Source organism: Canis lupus, chromosome 36, assembly GCF_003254725.2.
Source record: "Canis lupus dingo isolate Sandy chromosome 36, ASM325472v2, whole genome shotgun sequence".
Classification (NCBI taxonomy): Eukaryota; Metazoa; Chordata; class Mammalia; order Carnivora; family Canidae; genus Canis; species Canis lupus.
This window is the reverse complement of record NC_064278.1, coordinates 2,905,284-2,928,027: the sequence shown is the minus strand read 5'-3', so window position 1 is coordinate 2,928,027 and position 22,744 is coordinate 2,905,284. Positions and strand designations below refer to the sequence as shown.

The window sequence follows — 22,744 nt, the reverse complement described above, 5'->3', positions numbered from 1 at the left end:
TGACTTAGTCGTTTGTCAGGAAAAACATGTATACATAATTCTCAAAACATTTTTAGGTTATACTCTTTTAGCCTGCAGAGATACATTTCTTAAAAATGGCTCTGAATAAGAGTCAGAGGCATCTGCCAAGGGGCCGGATCAGAATTTCATGACCTTATTAAAAGCTGTTTCACAAGCCACCGCTTATTAGAGATGGACTTCTACATGCAGAGCGTCATTAGAGCCCAAACCTAAAAATAAAGTCATGTAATCATGCAATATCTGTAGTGAACCTTCCATGATGATTATTGAAAAAAAAAAACCTATCAATATTCGAAAAGGTGTTTAAATGGGATAAACATGGGGTCTTTAAGTTCAGAAAAGAAAAAGATTTTATTAAAAAAAAAAACCTGAAAAACATACTTTACCTCTGACAAATGGCGTAACATAAAGAATGCTGACATCTAAAGACAGAACAATTTATTGTTTTGTCTATGGTTCCATGAAGACCTTCTAAGTTTATCGGAGCTAACAAAACTGATAGACCTAGAGTTTTTTCTTGATCCATAAACATTATGTGATGGACTAGCCTTTAAAAATTCAGTTTTCTTTAAACATTACAAGTATCTTGAAACCATATTAGGAGAGGAAAAAAAACATTTGGGTGTGAATATATTTCGTGAGAAATACTGGTCAGCATTTTTTTAAGTTGAAAATTACACTGTATATTTGTACTTAGTAGAAGCATGAATAGCCTCTTTCATTTAGAAGTGGACAAGAAATAATTATTTAAAAACTCTACAAGGAAAGCCTGCAGATGGTTTAAATTATTTTCTATGTGTTTAATTCTATTGCACTCAAGAAAATTACTTAAAAACCAAACCACATAGCATATCCATAAAATTAGATTCTTATTGTTTCTAAAACTCCAGATCTTTCTACCCTAAATGCTGTTGTTTATTTACAACACACATGAAATGAAGCATAAGCTATTTCTTTGAAGTTTTCTAAAATTCTGAGACAAACAATAAAATATTCTTGAGAAAGAACTAGTCAAAAAAATTAGAAACATGTATTAAATGGTTTCCAGTTCCCCAGCATATATTTTAAACTCCATTTCAAATGTGCACTTAGTTGAACAGTAAGCTAAAGAACTAAACATTCTTTTTTGTAATGCTGGACACAACCTGTGAAAATTTTCTGCATTTAGATTCAACAATGCTCTTATCTGCAGCTCATCTCCAGAGAGACAATTACCATTTCCTTTGCCTTGATATTGTTTGTTTAACTTGACACAGTGAAGAAAGGGCTGACATTGACCAAAATCCCCAGCATTAATTTATTTCATGTTCAGCATTCATCATTGCCAGGGTGCAAGCAAGACCTGGCATTCATTTGAAATACCTGCCCAAGAAGCACTGCAGAAAAAACCTGGCTGCTTGAAAACCAATGCATTCTTCACATGATCAGAGTCCTATAGACAGCCACAAATAACGTATGGGTTTATTAAATTTCTTTCTTTTAAGGAACTTTTAAGGAATGATGTGTAGCATCCAGTTTGAAGTTGGAATAACAAAATTTATTTCCTGCACAGTTACGATTAAACAATTGAGGCTTGGGAAAGTGGAACCCTGGAAATAGAAATGCTTGAATTATGAGATCTTGACCCCAAAATACAGGTTTTCTTTCTTTTGCTGTTCAGTTTGTTTATAATGTAAGAATATAATGACTACATTTCAGGGTTTCTAGTGAATATCTTCAAATCAATACTATTAGGTTTTTTTTTAACTCCATAAAAAATTACTTTCCACTTTATAAATATGGTATTTGCCTCTTTGGAAGCAGGTAAAGAATGGTCTGCCAGTGGTATTCCATGGCATATTTCTCTAAAATGCATACTTCTTATTCAGCCCTTTAAGGTATAATTAACTTGGATTTAATCTAAATTGCCCAACACAAGACAGTCTCTTAGGAAAAAAAAAAGAAGGAAAGAAAGAAAAGAAGAACATGCACCATGTAGAGCCTGATTCTTGGGAGTGGACATAGGCAACCTTTGTCGGCTTCAAGCTTTCTTTTTTTTTTTTTTTTCCAGAATGAAATGACGACCCTGTGGACTTAAGAATCCATTCTCGAACAGCCATTCAGAGCCAAAAGATAAAAAGCAAATATACTTATTTCCTCTCACACAGCTCACCTGCAAAAACTCATTGAGTTCGACCTGTCCATTTTTGTTCAGATCTACTTCATTCAGAATTTCGTGTAGTGTATTCTCATCCATTTGGACGCCGATACTCTAAATAAAAGGAAAGCACAAAATCATGAGGCTTAATTAAACATGATGCATACCCTTTTATTAATGGTACCAACGTTTCAAAAATTACAAGAGAAGATTGCTTATAGAAAGCACCAATGAAAAAAATGATCTAATCGAGCTTTTACATTTTTCTGCTGGCAAAGATACTGAACCAAAAAAATATTACCTCTAATACACGCTGAACATCAACGATAGTAATAAAGCCCTTTTGGTCTGCATCAAACTTATGAAATCTCTTCTTGTACCTGAAACACAACATTGAACATTGGAAAAATATACCTAAGTAGGTCAAGTCAAAACAGAGAAACATGGAAACTTATGAGAAGTACCTGTCGATGTCTGAAGGCAGGAGGCTAATTTCAGAGCGATCTGTTAACTGTTCTGATCGAGATTTATAGCCCATTTCATAATACAGAAACTTCCTGGCTGTTTCAAGTTCCTCCTAAAACACAGGCACACACAAAGTTCAAAGATTTATGGAAAGAATTACTGATTTTTTTTCTTTCTCACTTTTCTGACCAACACTTTTTTTTTTATTTCTTCCAGTTTCACTAAAGTATACTTTATATTCAATAAAATGTACCTATTTTAGATAATGCAGTTTGAGGTATACTCCACCACGACCAGGATAGAGAACATCTCCATCAGCCTAAGCAGCTTTCTCGGACCCTTTTGCAGTCGATCTGCTAGCCTCAGGCCATCACTGATCCACTTTCTGTCTCCTGAGTATTTCTGCCTTTTCTCATGTTTCACATAAAAGGGTCCACAGAGTATGTAGTATTTTTTGTGTTTGCTTTTGTGTAGCATAATAATTCTGAGATTCATTCACGTTGTTGCATGTTTTAATGTTTCGTTTCTTTTTCCTACAGAATATTCTCACCCAGTATCTTCTAACCAAATCTCCACAATCAAATCCTTGTGGTTCGGTGACAAAGCAATGAAAGGCAGTGAACAATTACTATACTGCAGCGCGCACAGTCACTGGCACGACATCATGGGATTAGCCACTCTGAAGATTTGTCACAGGGATGCTGAGAGTTGGGTGGAAGGTGCAGAGCCACGAGAAGAAACGAGCTCTCGGAAAGGTTACTCGGACACTTTCCCACTGTCCCCAGCCTCAGCAGAGAGTAGCTATTGTTGAGAGCACCGTCTTTCTTAGTTTTTCATGTTACTCTCCTGCTGGCTTACAGCTTACAAACTGTCTTTTTCTTTCCTTTCCCTTTTTGGAATTTTGTACTACATTTGCCCACCTTCTGTCTTCTGGTTCTGTTCTTATTTGCCACAATATTTTAAAGCTCAACAGTAGTTAAATAATCCCATCTGCAAATTCTCTGAGTACCCAGAGATATAATTTTTCTGGGCTGGCATATAAACTCATTTAGAGCAGCCTCCTATTTGAATATCTATTTCCTCTTACCAATATTTATTTTGCTCTTTTCACACTGAAAATCATCCTCCTTGCCAACAAAGAAAGAAATTTGGTATTAAACTCTGGGGTGAATTGTTCTCCCTTTTCTCCAGCATTCAAGAATATGGTGCCAGTCACTTTAAGCAATGATCTAGGTTAGGCTTGACATGCATTCTTTGCGATTTTTAAAATTTCTTTTTGGTGCTCTTCGCAATTTTTCCCAATCTTTAGCAAACTCCTGACATAATTTTATTCGTACATCCACGTTAGTCCTGGATACCCTTTCACTGTGGAGCACTTGTCTCCCCTCTGTTTTCAATGTGGTGTCTATTGGCTGGCTTTGTTTTGAGTCACAGTCCCCTTTCTCCGCTTGCTTGTAAGAATAAGTGAAAAGAATCAGTTTGGAAGGAATTTCTCTTTGTGGGCTTCTCTCAATCGACTTAAGGGGTCTTCTCTTCCAAGTCTCTCAAGGAAACGTATGCTTTATCTGAAGGTACAAAACCTGCCTCACCAAATGCTACGGCAGCATTTCCCAACACACATCCTGAGAGGTCTCCCTCCCACCAGCCCTTCCAAAGAGAGAGACTTGGTCTGTCTCTGAATAAGTTCCCTTCTGGAAGCTGACATGGACATTCAAAAGGCGCCAAATCATCTGTGCTAAAGAAAATGGTTTCTTTCGCTTAACTCAGAATTTCCCGAACTCTTCTGTCTGTGTAGTGATCTTTTGATTTACACCCTGCAGAGCACAATTTGGCAATGTCCCATCTTCTAAATGTCCCCATCAACTCCTCTATCAATCCCCAGTCCCCCTAGCCAATGTCGTCTTCCCTAATCAGTCCTTCCAATGTGGTTGGATTTGATCTTGGGTGGCTGTTAGACTCTAAGTCTTCCTCTAAATTTTGAAAATAAGACACACATTTCAGAGGTATATATTGGTTGTAACCACTCAATTAGATTTCAAGATCCTTGAAACTATGAGCTATTTATTATTCCCCTGAAATGTTTGGTATAATGCTCAGTATACAAGTCACTCATTAAGTATTGACTGGTAAAAACAACCACAATTCATCTACAGAGAGTTATTTATCACCTTGTTCTGCTTTCACTTTTGCAGGTTAAATAATCCCAATGCTTTTAACCTTTTCTCAGAAGTCCAGCTTTCTAACCTTTAATTCTTTTTTTTTTCCTTCTCCTTTGTTCTCTCTAGACTCTCCACAGGTCTCATTAATACTATGGCTCAGATACTAGGTAATAACTTTAGGTCTTTTATTTCTCTTACTTTGTTGAGGGGGAAGGGGGAATATTTCTGAGCACACGTCTCTACTCATAAAACTTGAACTGAATGAAGTTAAATCTAGTTTCCTCAGGAGGGCCAAACACAGCCAGTTTACAGAAATTTTCTCCCTCCTTCCTACCTCCTACAGCCTGAATTCCTGGCACAAACTATCTTCCTGCATATTCAAATCTTTCCAAACATAATTTTTACAGGAACACATTATCTTCAATCTTTCTATATGGTAAAAAAAAAAAAAATGATTGGCATCAGCAAAGGAGCAAGTTTCATTCTTATGTCACCTTTGTATGGAGCTTTAGTCAATCAAATCAAAACTCAACACTCGAAGAGCCACGACCAGTCCTCCCAATGCAGAGGCACAGTGCAAGGTGGGGAAAGCATATGCCCTGAGATCAGAGTTCCTGGTTTTAGTCCCAGTTCCACAATTTACTGGATGTATGAACTCTGACTGGACTTAATCCCTGAGCTTGTGTTCTCAACTATAAATTGGGAGTGAAGGTTATCCCTGACAGACCTGTGGTCAGGTTAAGGAGCTCTTTAGCCAGTGACTTCTGCTATCAGTACACTATAAACATTGCATTAAAATTACTATAGGAAAATTTTTTAAATGTAGGGCTATGGTTTTACCCCTGAAGACCCTGACTCTGATAGTCTAAAGTCAAGCCTCAAAAATCTGTTCCTTTCCCTACATTTCCAGGTGACTCTGATACCTAACCACCTTTGGGAACCTACACCAGAATGAGAATGCTTTAAGGACAGCATCTAGGTCCAATTCTTCCTTACACCTTCCACATATGACACAGATGTTCAGTTACACTCATCAACAGTTATTTATTCAGGGCCTACCATGGCTGACAGTGAGGTTATAGAAACAAAGCAGATCATGTCCTCTCCTTTGGAAAGCTTATTTCCTGGATGAGAGGCAGATAACAAACAAACAAACCACCAAAAACATGGTATATCAAATGGGAATAGATACCAAAAAGAAAAATGAAGTAGGGAGAAGGATAGAAAATGACATCAAGATGGGTAGGTGGTGCTCTTTCATTCAAACCAGGTAAGGAAGGCCTTTTTTTTTTTTTTTACGATTTTATTTATTTATTTGACACAGAGAAAGAGAGAAAGCTACAAGCAGGGGAAGCAGCAGAAGGAGCAGGAGAAGCAGGGAAACCCAATGTGGGACTCTGTCCCAGGACCCCAGCATCATGACCTGAGCTGAAGGCAAATGCTCAGCCAACTGAGCCACCCAGGTGCCTCAAGGAAGGCCTCTTTATAGTAGAGACCAGTAGGAAGAGAAGGGTTGGCCACAAGGATATCTAGGAAAGAACGTTCCAGGCAGAGAAATCCGCAGGGCTTAAATAAGGAAAAGCAACTCAACTCATGGGGAGTGAATGAATGGGAAGTCCAGAGAGATCAGAGAGGTGGTGGCCATATCAGGAAGACCTTGTAAATCACTGTAATGAGTTTGGCTTTACATGGAGTAAAAGAGAGCGTGCTTCAGCAAAGAAACTGTTAATTCTCAGTCCTCATCCTACTGGTCTATTATCATTTGATGCAGTAGATTGCTTTTCTTTTCTTGAAATATTTTCTTCCTTTCCTTCTAGGCCACAACTCTCTCTTTAGTGTTTTTACACTTTCTCGAACCTCACTAGCTATTACTTTCCTTTTTTCAGGGAGGCTTCCTTACCTACCCAACTTTTAGACTCTGGAGAGATCCAGGGCTGTGTCTGAACAACTTGCTGTTATCTAACTACACAAACTCCCTAGATGAGCTCATCCAGCGTGATGGCTTAAATACCAACTCAAATGTATATCTTTAGTTCAGACCTCCCCTCTGAACTTCATGTGGACTGACATATACAATGATCTGGCTGAGGTTTTAATAGAATCATTTAAGTTGTTAAAGTAAGAACCCTGTTTCGTGGGAGGGAAGCTTTTATAATAAACCATGAAAGAAATGCTGGTAGCTGGAAACAGGGTGATAGCAGCTGTACGTGTTAAGAAGGGGGCTGAACTCAAGCTATTATTTGGAGAGAAATATGATACAGTTTGCTGATGGATCAGATCAAGTATGATACTAAGATTTAGGTCTAAAGAACCAAAAGGTGGAATTGCTATTTTTTATATGGATTGGTTAGTAGTGGTGGTGGTGGTGGTGGTGGTGGTGGTGGTGGTGGTGGTGGTTTGGGGGAGGTGGGGGGAGACCCAAAAGAGATGGTGTTGTGGACTGGACTTTTCCACCCAAAATCCATATGTTGAAGTCCCTAACCACCAATGTGATGGTATTTGGAGATGAGGCTTTGGGGAGGTAATTAGGTTTAGGCATGTTTTGAGAATGGGGTCCCCTTTCCCCCTCTCTCTATTCCATGTGAGGACACAGCAAGAAGACAGCTCTCTGAAAGCCAGGAAGAGCACTCTTGCCAGAAACCAACCATTCTGGCACTCTAATCTCAAGCTTCTAGCCTCTGGAATTGAGAGAAATAAATGCCTGTTGTTTAAGTCACCTAATCTGTGGTATTCTCTAATAGCAGCCTGAGTAGATTAAGGCAAATAGTGTTCCAGAAAGTAGTTCGAGAAGGAGGGAGGAATCAACTGTGTCAATGCCACTAACTCCTAACTCCAAGGAGGACCAAGAACTGACAAGTATATTGAGCAACGGGGAAGTCAATGGTGAGCGTGATTGGAGATACTACAGCGAAGTGGTAAAAATGAGCTTAAATGGAATGGGTTCAGGAAAGACAAGGAGGGGTGAGGGAAGGGGAGTAGGAACTGAACCAATGAGCACAGAAAGTATTTTTTTGTATAAACACAGGAAAATGTCTCTGCATATTATGGTTTGGTTTAATTAAAAATCACAATAACCTTCTATTTCTTACAAGCCCAGGGCTGTACATGTAGGCATCTGAGCATCATTGGCTTTCTTTTTTCAATTTGGATATAAATATAAAATTCCAAATGACACAAATCAATAAGCATTTAGCGGTCAGGCAATAAAACCACTATTTCCTACCAAAGGCAAATTTGCGGAAGTGTGAATTTCACTACTGAATACGTCCTAAAAGTGAAAACCAGAAAAGGTTCTACCCACAATCATTATTATCCTACTTTTTCAGGAATTATGACCACAAATTTAAGAGTATTTTTCTATAAGGGATTTTCCAGAAACAACCAAAAAATTTTGAAGCCAGAATATCTTTTCCGTTTCCTAAGACCTAGTAAGATTAAACACACCCCCCAACACAGAAACTGGCAAGAAATCTAAAGTTCCCACTGAAAAACTATGCTAGCCTTTACTACCAGACCAAGACATGGCCTGTTTATAATAGAAACTGTGGTTTTAAAGACTTCTTTACGATACCTCTTTTTTTTTTTTTTTAAATATTTTATTTGAAAGAGAGAGAGTACAAGAGAGAGAGGGAGAAGTAGGGTCCCCTGGTCATGAGGGAGCCTGATGCAGGGTTGCATCCCAGGACCCTGAGGTCATGACCTGAGCCAAAGGCAGATGCTTAACCAACTGAGCCACCCAGGTGCCCCACAATACCTCTTTTTTATAATCATCCCAATTCAGCTCTTTGGCCATCAGTTCAACAATCCTGGGTAGGGCTTCCTCTGCTGCCTGGACGTTTAGGAAGGCCAGGCGAGTACGCCGTGAAATCATATCCACTGCTGTGCAGGCATACTCCTTAATCCCATATTTCACCTGAGTTTAAATTAAAACAAAATCATTAGTGTAGGCCTTTTCTTATAAAGAAGAAATAATAAAAAAAAAAAAAAAAAAAGAAGAAATAAAATTTCACTTAAAAAATTCACACTTTAGGAAAAGCGACATTGTTCTTTATACACTCTGGTTCTCTAGTAGGCATGAGACAAATAATGACATCATACAAGTTCCCTGTCTGCCTGCCAAAGGAGGTTTATAAATTGGGACAAGATGGAAAAGAGCTGATGTCTTCTTCCTCCGTTGACCCTGGCACAAACATGCAAACCGCATCTCATTTACCATCCACAGTAATCACTTACCTCTTTGCTTATATATAATATGGATGTTAATTTACATAGCCAAGTAGGCAAAGAACAAGTATGAAAAAGTATGATCTCATCTCTTTAAGCTGTCCAGAGTTTTCTGTCTCAGAGTGCCCAGATGACAGAAGGCTTGCAGTCAATCAACAAGCAAATGCTTATTGGACACTCGTGCTTTAAAGTACAATGAATCATAAATAAATATAAAGCATGGTCTCTGGCTTCACACTGAGAAACCAAGCTTCAATCTTTGGGAAGTTAAGTGCCAAATCAAGATATGTCATCAGCCAGCACGTGAGTGCTAGCAAATAGAAAAGTTACAAATTCACAAAAGAGGCAAACAACTGTGAAGTCACAAGACTTGGGACAGCTCTGTGGAGGAGGAAGAAATACATATTTTCTATTAATATCATTACCATTGTCAGTATCACTTCAGAATTAACATTTAAACTTGTAAATGAAGGGAGGTCGGTTGGGCAGACACTTTGCTAAACATTTTGGCTGGCAAATGGGCATTAAAACATAGCTACATGTAATTTTTAAAGAAGGTGGGATAAGTGAACAGGTAGGTGAACAGCATCCCATGGCAGACAGGAAATTCCCACGTAGCCATTCACATACCTCTGCTTCAATGTATGGGAATTCTGACACAAGACGCACTCCAACGATGGGCCACCTTTTGCCAGTTACACTTGCCATTTTGGCCACCTCAAAAGCCTTGTCACCATAGGTGGCGGCAAGATGCTGCGCCACCTAGGAAAACAAAATTGTATTAGGCAGGTACTTTGAATATCAATACCTTTTAGGCAGGAAGCAAAAAATGCACATGCTTGTCCTGTCAGTTTTTCACAGCCCGTAACTAATAGTTCCAGGAGGGTATTAGATTTTGATTTTGTGGGAGGAAACCACTTGGGCTCTGAATGCTTAGGCCAGCACTAACTCTGCCACGCATGTATCACTGTATCCGTGACTGATGAAGCTTCGGCTTCACTCTGCTCCCAATATCATTTCTGAAGAACAGCCCTCCTTACACTCGCGACAGAAAGAATGTGGGATGATGCTCTGTCTGCGGAGAACAAACCAAACCAACCCCAGACTTTAAAATAGAAACTAGTGTGTGCATTGCTTTTTAGGCAACTGAAGAAAAGTATGATCAGCTTTTTTTCCTGAGTTCATTTCCACAGCATGCAGACAGAAAGGAACCCAGCAAAAAGGAAATTCTAAACCAGGGAGGCCTCCTGGTTGCCAACTCTGTTAGTGGCAATAGTGAGATGAGGTGAAGAGTAGGATGACGCACACCCACCTCACTTTCAAGCCCATAATCCTGGACAAGCCTAATGTAGAGGGTGGGGCTCCAATCCTTCCCCCCTTGCAGGAAGAGCCCAACTGTTCTGCTTGGTCCTGCTTTCAGATTGTGAGTCTTGATGGCAGCATTTATGGTGTCTTCTGCCATAGATCGATACGTTGTCCACTTTCCACCTACAAATAATTGATAAATAATTCACTAGGTAACTACCCCTTATTTTCCTTATAATTACCCACTTGCCAACTTATTCATAACAAAATTCACCTGTTGCTTACAATAAGTATGGTGAAGCAATGTGTAAGACTTAACTTGGAATCATAAAAAACCTCCCCGTTCATTAGCACCAAGAGCGATTCTGGTGTGACAGTTTATCTCAAGTCCTGTCTAAAGCACACCCAAAACACAAGGTAATATCCCATACCTGCTATAGTGATGAGGCCACTCTCACTGATATCCACAACATGATTTCGGGAGATGGACTGAGTGTCTGCAGACTTAGGATCTGTAACAAGGGGACGAATACCACTCCATGCTGCCAGGACGTCCCCTCTTCTCACTGCCCAGAGTCAATGGTAAGGGTTAAGAGATTACCAAAGATATCTCAACAAAACTATGAAACAGCTAATAAGCAGGAGAGAATTCAATAAAAGGAACACATCAATATGCACTTTGAAAGAGAGACGAAGCCCTTAAATATAACAATGAAGGGAGTGGGTAAGTACCACAAAAACGTATTCTATTGCAAAGATAATCTCCACCAAAAAAAAAGCAAATAACCTGAAAATCACAGACACTGATTCCTACCAAAAGAGGAAACAAAAGAAACACAAGTTAGCAGCCTTCAGCTGGAAGGATCTGGAATAGCTGAAAGGAACAACAACAAAGTAGAAACAAAACAAAGACAAACCAATAGATGTGTGACTTGTTATATTTCCTCCTAAAATATATCTAGCTAGCTCATCTCAGGTAAGACAAAGGTTCTTACTACGCAAACAAGCCTGAAACAGGATATTTTCTCCCCTCATCAATGCTACCTTCTTTTTGAGCATTTATTGTAGGCCTAAGCTTGTCAAAGCACTTGACATACACATTTCAACTCATTTAATCTCACAATGATGTACAGCATCAGTTACTACTATTCTCACCACAGAAATGAGGAAAAATAAAAAAAAAAACCAAGAAAGTTTAATCAACTAGCCCAAAGCAAACATCTTATAAATGGTAGAAGAGCATCAGAACCAATTCTTTCTCGTTATAAAGATCATATTCTTAACCACTAAATGTATGCTCTTTCAACTATTGACAATATCTTTTTTTTTCTCTCACCCCATTATCTTTGTAGCTGCCAGGAAAGTAGGCATACTGGCTCCTCCCAGTTTAGGCACACCACATTTCTATTATAGTGTATGGAAGGTCTTTGAATATTCAAGATCCCATGAAATTCCTCTTATACCCTCTGTCAGAATACAATTACCTCTCTATACCAAGATTTTATGGAGTTTATAATAGAATTAGACAGTTTTGCATAGCACTCATTACTGACCTAAAAATGGCTAAGGAGAATAGACTAGTTCAGGGTGTACCAAAAGGGGCAAGGGCAAGACCCAAGGGCAGTTTTAAGAATCTACTCTTCTTCTTTTTTTTTTTTTAAAGATTTTATTTATTTATTTGAGAGAGAGAAAGAGATAGCAACAAAGCTAGTGAGAAAGAGCACAAGCAGGGAGGCGAGGGAGAAGTAGACTCCCCACTGAGCAGGGAGCCCGATTTGGGGCTCGATCCCAGGACCCTGCCATGACCCAAGCTGAAGGCAGACGTTAAACCAACCGAGCCACTCACACACACCCAGAATCTATTTTTTATCTAGGTCAGATTCAGGAATGGCTTAGCCCTTCCCTTCTCCACTCTCCACAACAAAAATCTGACTACACATACCAACCCAAGAACTGCCAAATGATGTAGACAATGAGGAGGTGGATGCTTACCTGGTCCTCCTGCACTTACTTTCATAGACCAGTTAATCTCTCCCTGGATAAGAGAGAAGTAAGTGCAAGTTTGCTTTGACCATGACATGGGATCAGGTGTTACCTCCTGCATCTTATTCCCAGCCAGGACCCTCACGGATGAAAAGTTGACTGTCTTTAAAACATCAAGACAATGGGAAAGCTGGATTGCAGAAGGATAAGCTCAAAGTGGATTAAAGATTTATACATAAAAGCTAAAACTAGAAAACATTTAGAAAAAAATATAGGGGAAAATCTACATGACATTGGGTCTGGCAGTGATTCCTTGTATATGATATCAAAGGCACAGACTACAAAAGAAAAAAAGATGAAATGCACTTCTCAAAATTAAAAACTTTTGTGCATCAAAACACATTACCAGCAGAATGAAAAGGCAACCCATGTAATAGGAAAAAATATTTGTAAATTATATCTCTGACAAGGAGTTAGAACCCAGAATACTAAGAACTCTTGAAACGCAATAACTAAAAAAGACAACCTGATTGAAAAATGGGCAAAGGATTTTAAAAGATACTCTCCAAAGAAGATATGCAAATGGCCTATAAGCAAATAAAATAATGTTCAATATCATTAACCATTAAAAAATGCAAATGAAAACCACAATGAGATACACCTTCATATCCATTAGGATGACTATTAAAAAAAGTTAAAAAGCAGAAAATAGCAAATGTTGGTGAGGATATGGAAAAATTGGGATAGCCTTGTGTGCTGCTAATGGGAAAGTAAAATGATGCAGCCACTATGGATAAGTGTATGGCAGTTCTCCAAAAAAATTCAATGCAGGATTACCATATTATCTAGCAATGACAATTCTGGGTACACACACAAGCCCCAAAGAATTGAAAGCATGGAAAATTTGTACATCCCCATGTTCATAGCAGCATCACTCATAACAATCAAAATATGGAAGTAACCCAAGTGACCACCAATAGGTGAATGGATAAACAACACGTGGCATATACATAAAATGGAATATCATTCAGCTTTGAAAAATAAGGAAATTTTGACACATGCTACCTTGAAGACATTAATTCATTCACAAAAGGACAAATTTTGTATGGTTCCACTTATATGTATACCTAGAGTAGATACATTCATAGAGACAGTAAGCATAGTGATTGCCAGGGTGTAGGGGGGTTGGGTATGGGAGGTTAGTGTTTAATGGGTGCAGAGTTGGGGAGGATAAAAAAGATCTGGAGATGGATAGTGGTTATTGTTGCACAAAAATATGAATATATGTAATGCTACAGAGCTGTACACTTAAACATGGTTAAAATGACAAAATGATAAAAATTCTAATTTTAAAAGAATCAAGACAAAAGGAAAAATTAACATATTTCAAGTCTCAGAAAATTAAGGAAATATTTTACATATCATACATAAATATCAGGACCCTTACCAGCCCGTACCATGCCTAGACTTAGTTCAAATTAAAAGATCTCATTCAGGGGAGCAGTTTTGTGAGTAGAGGAGAGTGTGGGTTTCAGATCCCCTCAATCTTTGGTAGTGTGCCCTTGTACAGTGAATCCCCTATATTTCCACACAGAACCACCTGAAAAGTATCTAGAAAATATCTGGCAGACTCTATGGAAAGAGTCACAGAGACTCCTTGAAATGACTGGAATAGTCCAAAAAAAATTTTTTTTAGGTGCCTAACCAAGCACAGGGGAGAGACCCTCAAAACAAATTATACTGAATGACAGATAATGCCTCCATCTTGATCTCAAATGAAAAATAAAAAGATTTCTGATAAAGATAATTTTATCTAAGGTAAATTCAGCATATTTTAATATAGCTCCTTGAGGGCCACAATCTTAGCCAGAATACACGTGTACAGTGGTGTTCAATCAAATCCAGATCTAAACACTGCCTCAGAAACAAAGGGAAAGGAAACACCATAAGCTGGTGCAGATAGCCGAAGGCTTCCAGTCTTGTTAACTAGAGACCTAAGGGAGTTTCAATGCTGAGTTTCCATTTCTAAACCTGCTCCTCTGATATGTGTATTCTCTTAATTAGGTTTAATCCTGATAGTTTCCATGGGATGAGGGTTACTTCTAGTTTCATGCAATTCCACAAAAGTCTTGTGAAACGTCAACACAAATCATGCAATGTTTTAATCTTCACAAAAAACCTAACTAGGAAATTACCACTATTTTCCATTAGAGTTCAAATAGCCCTCTGAGTCAAAAATAAAACTTAGCCAACCACATAGAACGTCATTGTGGTCACCACAAAGTCTGCAGAGTGTGTCTGTGAAATTCCTTAGGTAGCCACATTGATCAGGAATTTGGCTTCAACTCTTAAAGCCCGCTGACTGATTTTAAAATTATTTGATGGAAAATTAGACTCTCTAGAGGAAATCTGAAGCATATGCAAATAGTTTCTGTGGCAAATGCTTTACCTTTTCTGGTATAACAGGCAGAAAAACACATCTGCAAAACTGTGCTGTCTAAAACAAAAAGACCAAACTAAAATATTTGAGGTTTCCATTCATAGAAGAATATTCAAATAAAACATTATGTATACTGATATCATTTTCGCTCCTTACTCTTGAAATTGAACTCAAAAAAAGAAAACCCTACCGAGAAGAGTTTATAATGTGTTAGAAACCTTAATTTATTTTATATTTTAGCATTCAGCTCGTCAACCCCAGAATGGTGTCAGATTAATGCTGGAATTAAATTTATTTAAAAAGATACATGTCAGGATAATCAAATTCTAAATCATATTTAAAATTTGAATCAGTCTTTATGGGCTGCAGGAGTTTTGTATTATTAAACCAGAGGGGGTTGGATCAGGTTACCTATCAGTTTTCTCACAACCTTAAGATTTAAAGATTTTTGTGGATTCTTCAAAATGCTATTTCCTACTGAGGGATGAAGTGCTTGTACCTCTCCACCACTGGAATTAAGTAATGACGGGTCAGGGCCATAGGCATAATCTATGTCCATAGGGCAGAGCAGAGCTAAACACATAAAACATGAATTCTAACCTCTTGTATAAAAGACAGCAACTAACTGAACTAACATGTTTCCCTCCTTATCACCTATTCACCCACAGTGGAAACCTTGCACACTGTTAAACAAACCCTAATTAAAGTTCTTTGAAGAAAGAGATTCAAAAGCAGTAGACAGAAGAGAGAATCGTTAAATTATCTTTTAATTCTGCCTGAAACTGCTGCAGCCACATGGGCTGGTAATAACCCGACGATGAAGCCAACTTGGAGGGTGAAAGAGTGAAGAGAAATAAGGACCGTGTACCTTAGACATTGTAGAATCACTGAATTTATCACTTGTTGAGTGTCCTTAAATCTGGAGGGTGTTTTTTTTTTTTTTTACAAGATAATACACTTATTTTACATAACAAAAAATACAAATTCAATGACTCTCTAAAAGAGTATTTCCTTCTGTAAAAGTGTCCATAAAAGCACCTAGATTTCCTAGAGCAGCACTGTTGCCTAGACTTTTCTGCAGTGCTGCAAACACTGTCTCCACACTCTCTGATTCACTTGCCACGAGTGGCACGTGCCTATTAAGCACTTGAAATGTGGTTCATGTGACTGAGGAACTGAATTTCAAATTTTATTTTAATTTTAACTAATTAAAAATTAAATAGCCACACGATATGCACATGCACAGGCTACAATATTACCCAAGTCAGCTTTAGAATAAAAATCCCCAAGTAATAGATCTTACACTTGTCCTGGTAGATCATGAAGCTGGGTACTCCCACCATGGCCCCCTTCCCCACATCTCTAAGCATCCTTCTAGTGAAACTTCACTGTATTTCCTTTGCTCATGAGAGTACAATCTGCTATAATAGCATGCTTTCCCCCCAGATACCAACTGTCCTAACATGTTCCATATTTATCACTTTGAAGTGTCTTCCTCTCCCACTAATCTCATGAGTTCAAAGAAACAAAGATATTTTTACTAAATTCAGTACTCAGAAACACTAAATTAAATACTAACTTTTACTAACTTAATACTAAAGTCTTTACTAAACTAAGTACTACCCTCAAGTTCTTATCCAGAAATCATTTCTGTCATTCAGGTTGTAGCCAAGAGTAGGTAGTGGACATCATCTACTTTAAATTCTCCAAAGTATAACATGTGTGAAGAAAATCACTCAAGTCAAGGCTTTTATGCTTCAGAGCTCAAAAATTCATCTTGATCTTTCTGGTTCTCTTACTGCTGAGATAGCTAAACCAGATTTCATTACTGTTTCATTTCTCTCATCATGTTCGAAGTGTTTAGCAATGTCAGCTCTAATACCTCTCAACACCCCAAATACTACATTAAGGAGGGGTCATGTATAGTGATCAATTAATATTAAGTAGCATATTAAAACATTCTCTAAACTTTTTTGTATCAAACAAGAAGAACAGTTGGCATTATAAAATCAAGAGCAATAATATTTAGGCCTCTGAGCCAATATCCCAGGCTTTATATAAATTATCTAATGACGATATATTTAAACAATTGGATATTCTCTTTTAACATAAATAATTGCTTTAATAAAACAAGAGGACAAGAAACAACACTACTTTGGGAGCTGAGAAAAGTCCTCAATAAACACCATTTATTAGAACGACTCACCCAGATGGCACCCGGTTGACTGTTCAAGTGCCAAATGCCCAGATGTTAAAAAACCCAAGTGAGCACCTCCACAGTGTGTAAAAGTACTTGGCAATATTTTCAAAAAGATGGTCCTTTTACCATTATGTTTAAGGACTATTTTTATTGTGATCACAATAAATAACTCATTCAGGTTTTAGTGTATGTAATATATAAAGAGTAAAATATAAATAATAAAGTTGAATGGACATTTTTTACAGCTGGTTGAAAAGACTAAGTGCTGGGTAATTGTTTCAAATTATATTGAATATTTTATTCTTAAAACCTTGGCAAGACAAGTGTTTGTTTTAAAAATTAATAGAAAATGAAGCCCACAGGAAGTGACAATTAAGAGCTAAATGTGCAGTTTTGCTTCACATGAGTTATTTAGCCATACGTTTTGGGGTGTTCTTTCTCATGTTTGCCACTTTCAAAAAAAATCAATAAAAAGCATGTGAAAATATCTAAATGAACACAGGGGAAATAGTGTCAGAAATCAATACTTCTCTACCAGCATGTTTAACCTGCTGAAATGAAGTGTTAATCACAGAAATAAGATACCATATTACATTTATAAACTAATGAAACTAGAAAAAGCAAAGCGTGTGACACTATAATTAAACAGCTGGAAGACATCCAAGCCTGTGTAAGTTGATAACCCTGGTACAATCTCTGGCAGTGAAAAGGCAGGTCTGCAGTGAGTTGATATGGCCAGCTCGGTTGTTAATTGAATAACAGGCAATCTATAAACACTACTAATTGCATATGTGAAAACCTGTGTACAACTCAAGACGCTGCCTAGAGAAGCACTCCAGAAAAACTACATGGATAAAGCACTCGGCAAATCTTCTGTCTCTCTCAATCCCTTTAAGTCCTAGCTTAGTTTCACCACTGCATCCTTCTGATTAACCTCTATACAGCAGACTTAATGATACATTTTTCAAAAGATCATTTTTCTTCCTAACCTGATACACATGACACAACTATCAATTACCCATTTCAGAAAAGAACAAACAAGTAATCTAGAAAATTCAGCCTGTGAATGGAAAGCTTTCTAAATCGTAAAAGAAGACATGGTCTTATTCCCAACAGGCAAAATGCTTTTCAGAATTGTTCCGGTGCATTTTGCAGAAGTGTGGCAGCTGCTGAGAACAGCGTGGAGTGTTAAGATTTGACACTTTTTTTTTCTTCCTTAAGGATATAGCCATTTGAGGAGGTTCAAAAACTGTTGTCAGAATTTTACTTATTCATCCACTTAATAAATCCTTTTAAAATGATTATGTCAACCCTGGTGAATGTAAAACATTTCCAAACTCTTGCTCTAGGACCTAAACAAACTTTATTTTTTAAAACCTGTACAGAAGACTGCTAGGCCCCAGGGATTAGTTATCAGATATGAAACCTCCTCTAGTTTAACATTCAAATCCAATAAGGCCAGTCCAGAGAGAGCAAAGGTCATTATCATTCTGCAAGTGTCTAGCAGCTTCCAGGAAATGAATTGAGAGACTTAATCCACTCCCTGGTGGATATAATATCACACCATAAAACCTGGAACTACCAGTCAGAGTACTGTGTGGTACTTAGAAGCACAAGTATTGCAGCTAGACTGACTCATCCTCATCATGGCTCATCATCATGGCTTCAACACCAACAAAATATGGCCAAGAAGCTTAAAGTCATGGGGTTTCAGTGTCTATAAAGTGGGAACTTCAAAATATACCTGGTAAGTTTATCACGAGAATCCAAAGAGATAATATAGGCAATATGCTCAGTAGAGTGTCTAGCCTAAAAAGTGCTCAGTTAATTGTAGACTTAAAAAAAAAAGCATGTATTACCCATCAGAGACAAATGGAAAGATTAAAAGGTGTGCAGCACCAGCCTACAGTCAAAGAACTGAGGAGGGCCTGGGCTGAGTTTCTCTCTACACCTCACCACCATAGTGGAAAAGAAATCGAGTTACGCCAAAATTCCTTGGGAAAAAATATTAATTTAAACGTCTCCACTTTAAGATATAGACATAGAGTAGCAAACTGCATCCTCTTCCAAGGCTAAGGGTAACTCCCTTCAAATATGAGGCCTTTGGTCAATCAGAAAAACAAATGACACACACACGCACAAAAACCAACCTATAAGGAATCATTGTTAGTTAATTGCTTTAAAAAGAACAAGTTAGTAAGTAGAAAACATGTGATAGATGGTGTGCACAGGGAAATTAATGAAGTATATGAAAGAGCTGTCATCTCTGCTTTTACCCCAGATATTTGCTACGCAGAGAACTCTTATTTTTTTAAGATTTTATTTATTATTTGTTAGAGAGAGAGAGAGAGCACACAAGCGGGGGGGGGGGGGGGCAGGACAGAGGGAGAGGGAGAAGCAGGCTCCAGGGAGCCCAACGTGGTGCTCCACCACCAGGACCCTGGGATCATAATCTGAGCAGAAGGCAGGCACCCAATCGACTGAGCCACCCAGGCACCCTACTACCCAGAGAATTCTTAATCTCAAGAGTCCTCGCACTACTAGGAGAAAGGCCTGACTTACAGTGTTTAGATATCAATTTCAGCCACTTTTACCCCAAACTGGCCAAAAAACTGTCAGTTTTACCAACCAACCTAACTACCAAAAGGGATGTTAATTGACAAGACTTTTATAGACCAACCGAGTCCCCATAGGTATTGCTAGGTCTTCTCTGCTTTCACAGGCAGAATAAAAGTGAGGAAGGCGTGTGGGCTTCAGTCTCTACAGCAGCCAAGGCTCAGTTCACCGGTGGAAATCCCCACCTACGACATGGGCACAGCGGCCTTTTGGAACCTACACCTGTTTCCAGCACATCCAGCCTCTCGGCACATATAAGAATCAGATTTCTCATCTTACTGCATTTGAACTTTAAGATTTTGGAAACTGTCAACATAGAGCTCTCTGCTCTCAAATTAATTTTATTTCTTGCTCCAACAATCTAAACTTCCTGCTCGCAGGGCCTGATATAAACCCACTTTTAACAAATATCACACGCAGGCAAATGTGAAATGAGGCAGGATTTATTAACAATAATCAATACACTAAAATACAATCATATCCAGATGAAACTCCTCCTAGATATTGAAAGGAAAAAAAAAAGTATCTAGCTAAAATTGCATTGCATTTTGAGTATTTAAATATGGATATTAAATAAGGCATGACCATTTCCCAAATAACCATGAGTGTATGCATGTGAGAGACAGTATAAACATTAGCTACACAGAACTCAGGTCACATGTAGTCAATACATTTGTACCATTAATGTACACACCCAAAGAGACTTTACTCAAAATGAAATTACATCCATTACTTGAAATCAGAAGAAGCTAAAACTATATAATATGGATCATTCAACTAAACTAGGAGAGTCTCCTGAACCATTTTTTTTAAATGCAGTTTGTTTTGTTTGTTTGCAAATGTGTGATCACAAGATGACAAAAAAATCCTTTAGGGAAGAAGGATTCATAGATTTTAGTGAGTCACATCAAGAAGAAAATTGTGTCTCTGCATGTCCTCCACTCAAGCCAAAATTATAGAAGATTCCTGATATAAATAGATGAAGACTATTTTTCAAAAATCTTAAAATTTCTATCTTAATATAGAAAGATTTTCAAACTGCTACCAGCATCCAAAACCCCAAAAGTACCTATTACTAATTCTTTTTAATTCAAAACAATAATGAGTGGCATACCAGATAGACAACAAGCTTGGTAGCTAAATACAGAATCCTTACCCTCAAGGAGCGCCAAGTGAGACTATAGCTTAGACTCTTACCTACAATACAACGTGATATACTAAACAACATTCAATGGAAGTACAAAGGATGGGTGGTTTCTGAAGTGGAAATGGCGCTTTGTCAAAATGAGAACTTGGGGGGAAAGGGCAACCCAGAGCAAGGCTTCATCCTAAACAATACATGAGGTTTAAAATGAATGAACTGATTTGGAAATGCAAAACTATAAAATGCACAGAGGTGGAGAAGTGGAATATAAACCAGTAAAGACAAGTTGGGATGAGCCTTGGGGTGCATGCGAGATAGTTTAGAATTTCTCTTAAAGTCAATGAGGAGACAGACATCCAAGGGATATTCTTGAGCAAGGAAGTGATCATGAGAATTGTGTTTTAGAAAGACGGTCCTGATAGAAGCATTATACTGGGATGAAGGGTACAGGGGCTTGACTGCCAGAAGCCAGTAAGAAGGCCAGTGTAACTGCTCAAGCAAGAAGGAACACAGGTGTGACCATGACAATGAAATGAAAGGGGATTTCCATGATACTTCAGAGTGAGCATAGGTAGCAAGTGGACTGGATGTAGCAAGAGAAGGATCACCAAGGATGAGCATGTCATTTCTAGCCTGGGTGAGTGGATGGTGACACAGTAGGAGATACAGAAGGATAATGTTGGGAAACTTCTGAAACTAGCCAGGGTAAAAAATATTCGTTATATATGCACAGGGGAGAAAATACTATGAGATCTCAACTAAAAGTAAAGTATGGCCCAGTTAGCAAGGAAAAGACTTAAACTTTAGCTTTTTCGATTTAAAAAAGCATACTTATCCTTCTTAGATAAATCTATGCTCTAACACTCTACTTTTCATATAGTAGAGCTCACTAAGCTTCTTAGATTATAGATCTCCATCCTCTCATTTCTTTGATTAATTGTTTCCTGTGGATATCCTGTATCTGTAAGCCAGGATACAGGTTCCTAAACTCTAGAAACAAAATTGTGATGCAGACATTTCATTCTCTTCTCAGAGAGCATGCGTGTTTGGAGCTCACGTACGGCTCATGTACAGCCATTAGAAACTATCAGAAAAGAACTGAATGAGTTTCATGTAAACACAGAAAGGGTGGGGGGGAGAAAAGCGACTTCTTCCCATCGTGTGCTAATTTGGTCCCCATAAATCTTCCAAAAGAAGTGGTCAGCAGAGAAGAGTTTGAGCAGGTCAGGTGTGAAGAAGAGTCAGACTGGCAATGTGGCAGTTACCAGTAAGAGCTGGGATGGGCTGGAGGGTATAAAAGAAGGGAAACAAACTCAAGGGAATGCATAAGTTACCTTCAACATCACAACTCAGGTAGTTACGCACTTCATTCAAAATGAAATTGATATCTTCTTCCGAAGGAATGGGATGGTGTGTCACATCAGTTGGAGTGTCGGTAGTGCCAGCTATTGTCATCTTTTGCCAGGGTAAGAAGAAAATAACTCGCCCATCACTGGTTGCTGGGTCGAGAAGTCCCATGCTCTCTGGGCTGATGTAAAAAGAAGGGTTATATATTTCTGAAATTAGCAGAAGTTTAATCCTTAATCTGCATTCTAAAAACTACTTTATTCACTAATTCTCATATAAGCACACGAGAAACACATGAACTTTTCCTTTTAGTTGCCAATACTCTACCCTAGAAATTCCTAAAAGAAAAAAAATAATTTTGGTAATGAAAAAGAATGGAGCAAGTGTGATAATATAAAATTGACAGAATAACCAGTCCTCTCCATCTCAACAATGCCAGGTTAATTAAGAAAGTGGACTTCACCTTCCAATTGTTTGGAGTTTTATATTCCTTGGACCATTTACATCAGATAATGTCAGTGGGCTAAATGTCTCTAATTCCTTTTATGATGGTCAATTAAGGAAGGCTCTTCAACCATTTTTCAAGTCTATGAAAAGTATTTTCCTGGGACATTTGACATTTGTCACATCTTTCAGCGTAAGGTCTCAAAAGTACATGAGAAAAGCAAAGGGTCTAAGTTTCTAGAAACTAAAATGTAATCAA

The 22,744-nt window shown here is 38.1% G+C and overlaps 1 protein-coding gene across 6 annotated transcripts in view; it reads right to left on the bottom strand.

Annotated features, from left to right (window-relative positions):
- Window positions 1-22,744, bottom strand: part of GPD2 (glycerol-3-phosphate dehydrogenase 2) — a 141,015-nt gene that overhangs the window by 4,123 nt on the left and 114,148 nt on the right. For all 6 annotated transcript variants that reach the window (XM_049106406.1, XM_049106404.1, XM_025471152.3 and 3 more), the window contains 8 exons: window positions 22,029-22,222; window positions 10,743-10,877; window positions 10,319-10,494; window positions 9,637-9,768; window positions 8,537-8,695; window positions 2,623-2,735; window positions 2,460-2,538; window positions 2,174-2,272 (listed from right to left, as the gene is read on the bottom strand). In XM_049106406.1, coding sequence (XP_048962363.1) covers window positions 2,174-2,272; window positions 2,460-2,538; window positions 2,623-2,735; window positions 8,537-8,695; window positions 9,637-9,768; window positions 10,319-10,494; window positions 10,743-10,877; window positions 22,029-22,222 — 1,087 coding nt within the window. The remainder of the gene's footprint in view (window positions 1-2,173; window positions 2,273-2,459; window positions 2,539-2,622; window positions 2,736-8,536; window positions 8,696-9,636; window positions 9,769-10,318; window positions 10,495-10,742; window positions 10,878-22,028; window positions 22,223-22,744) is intronic.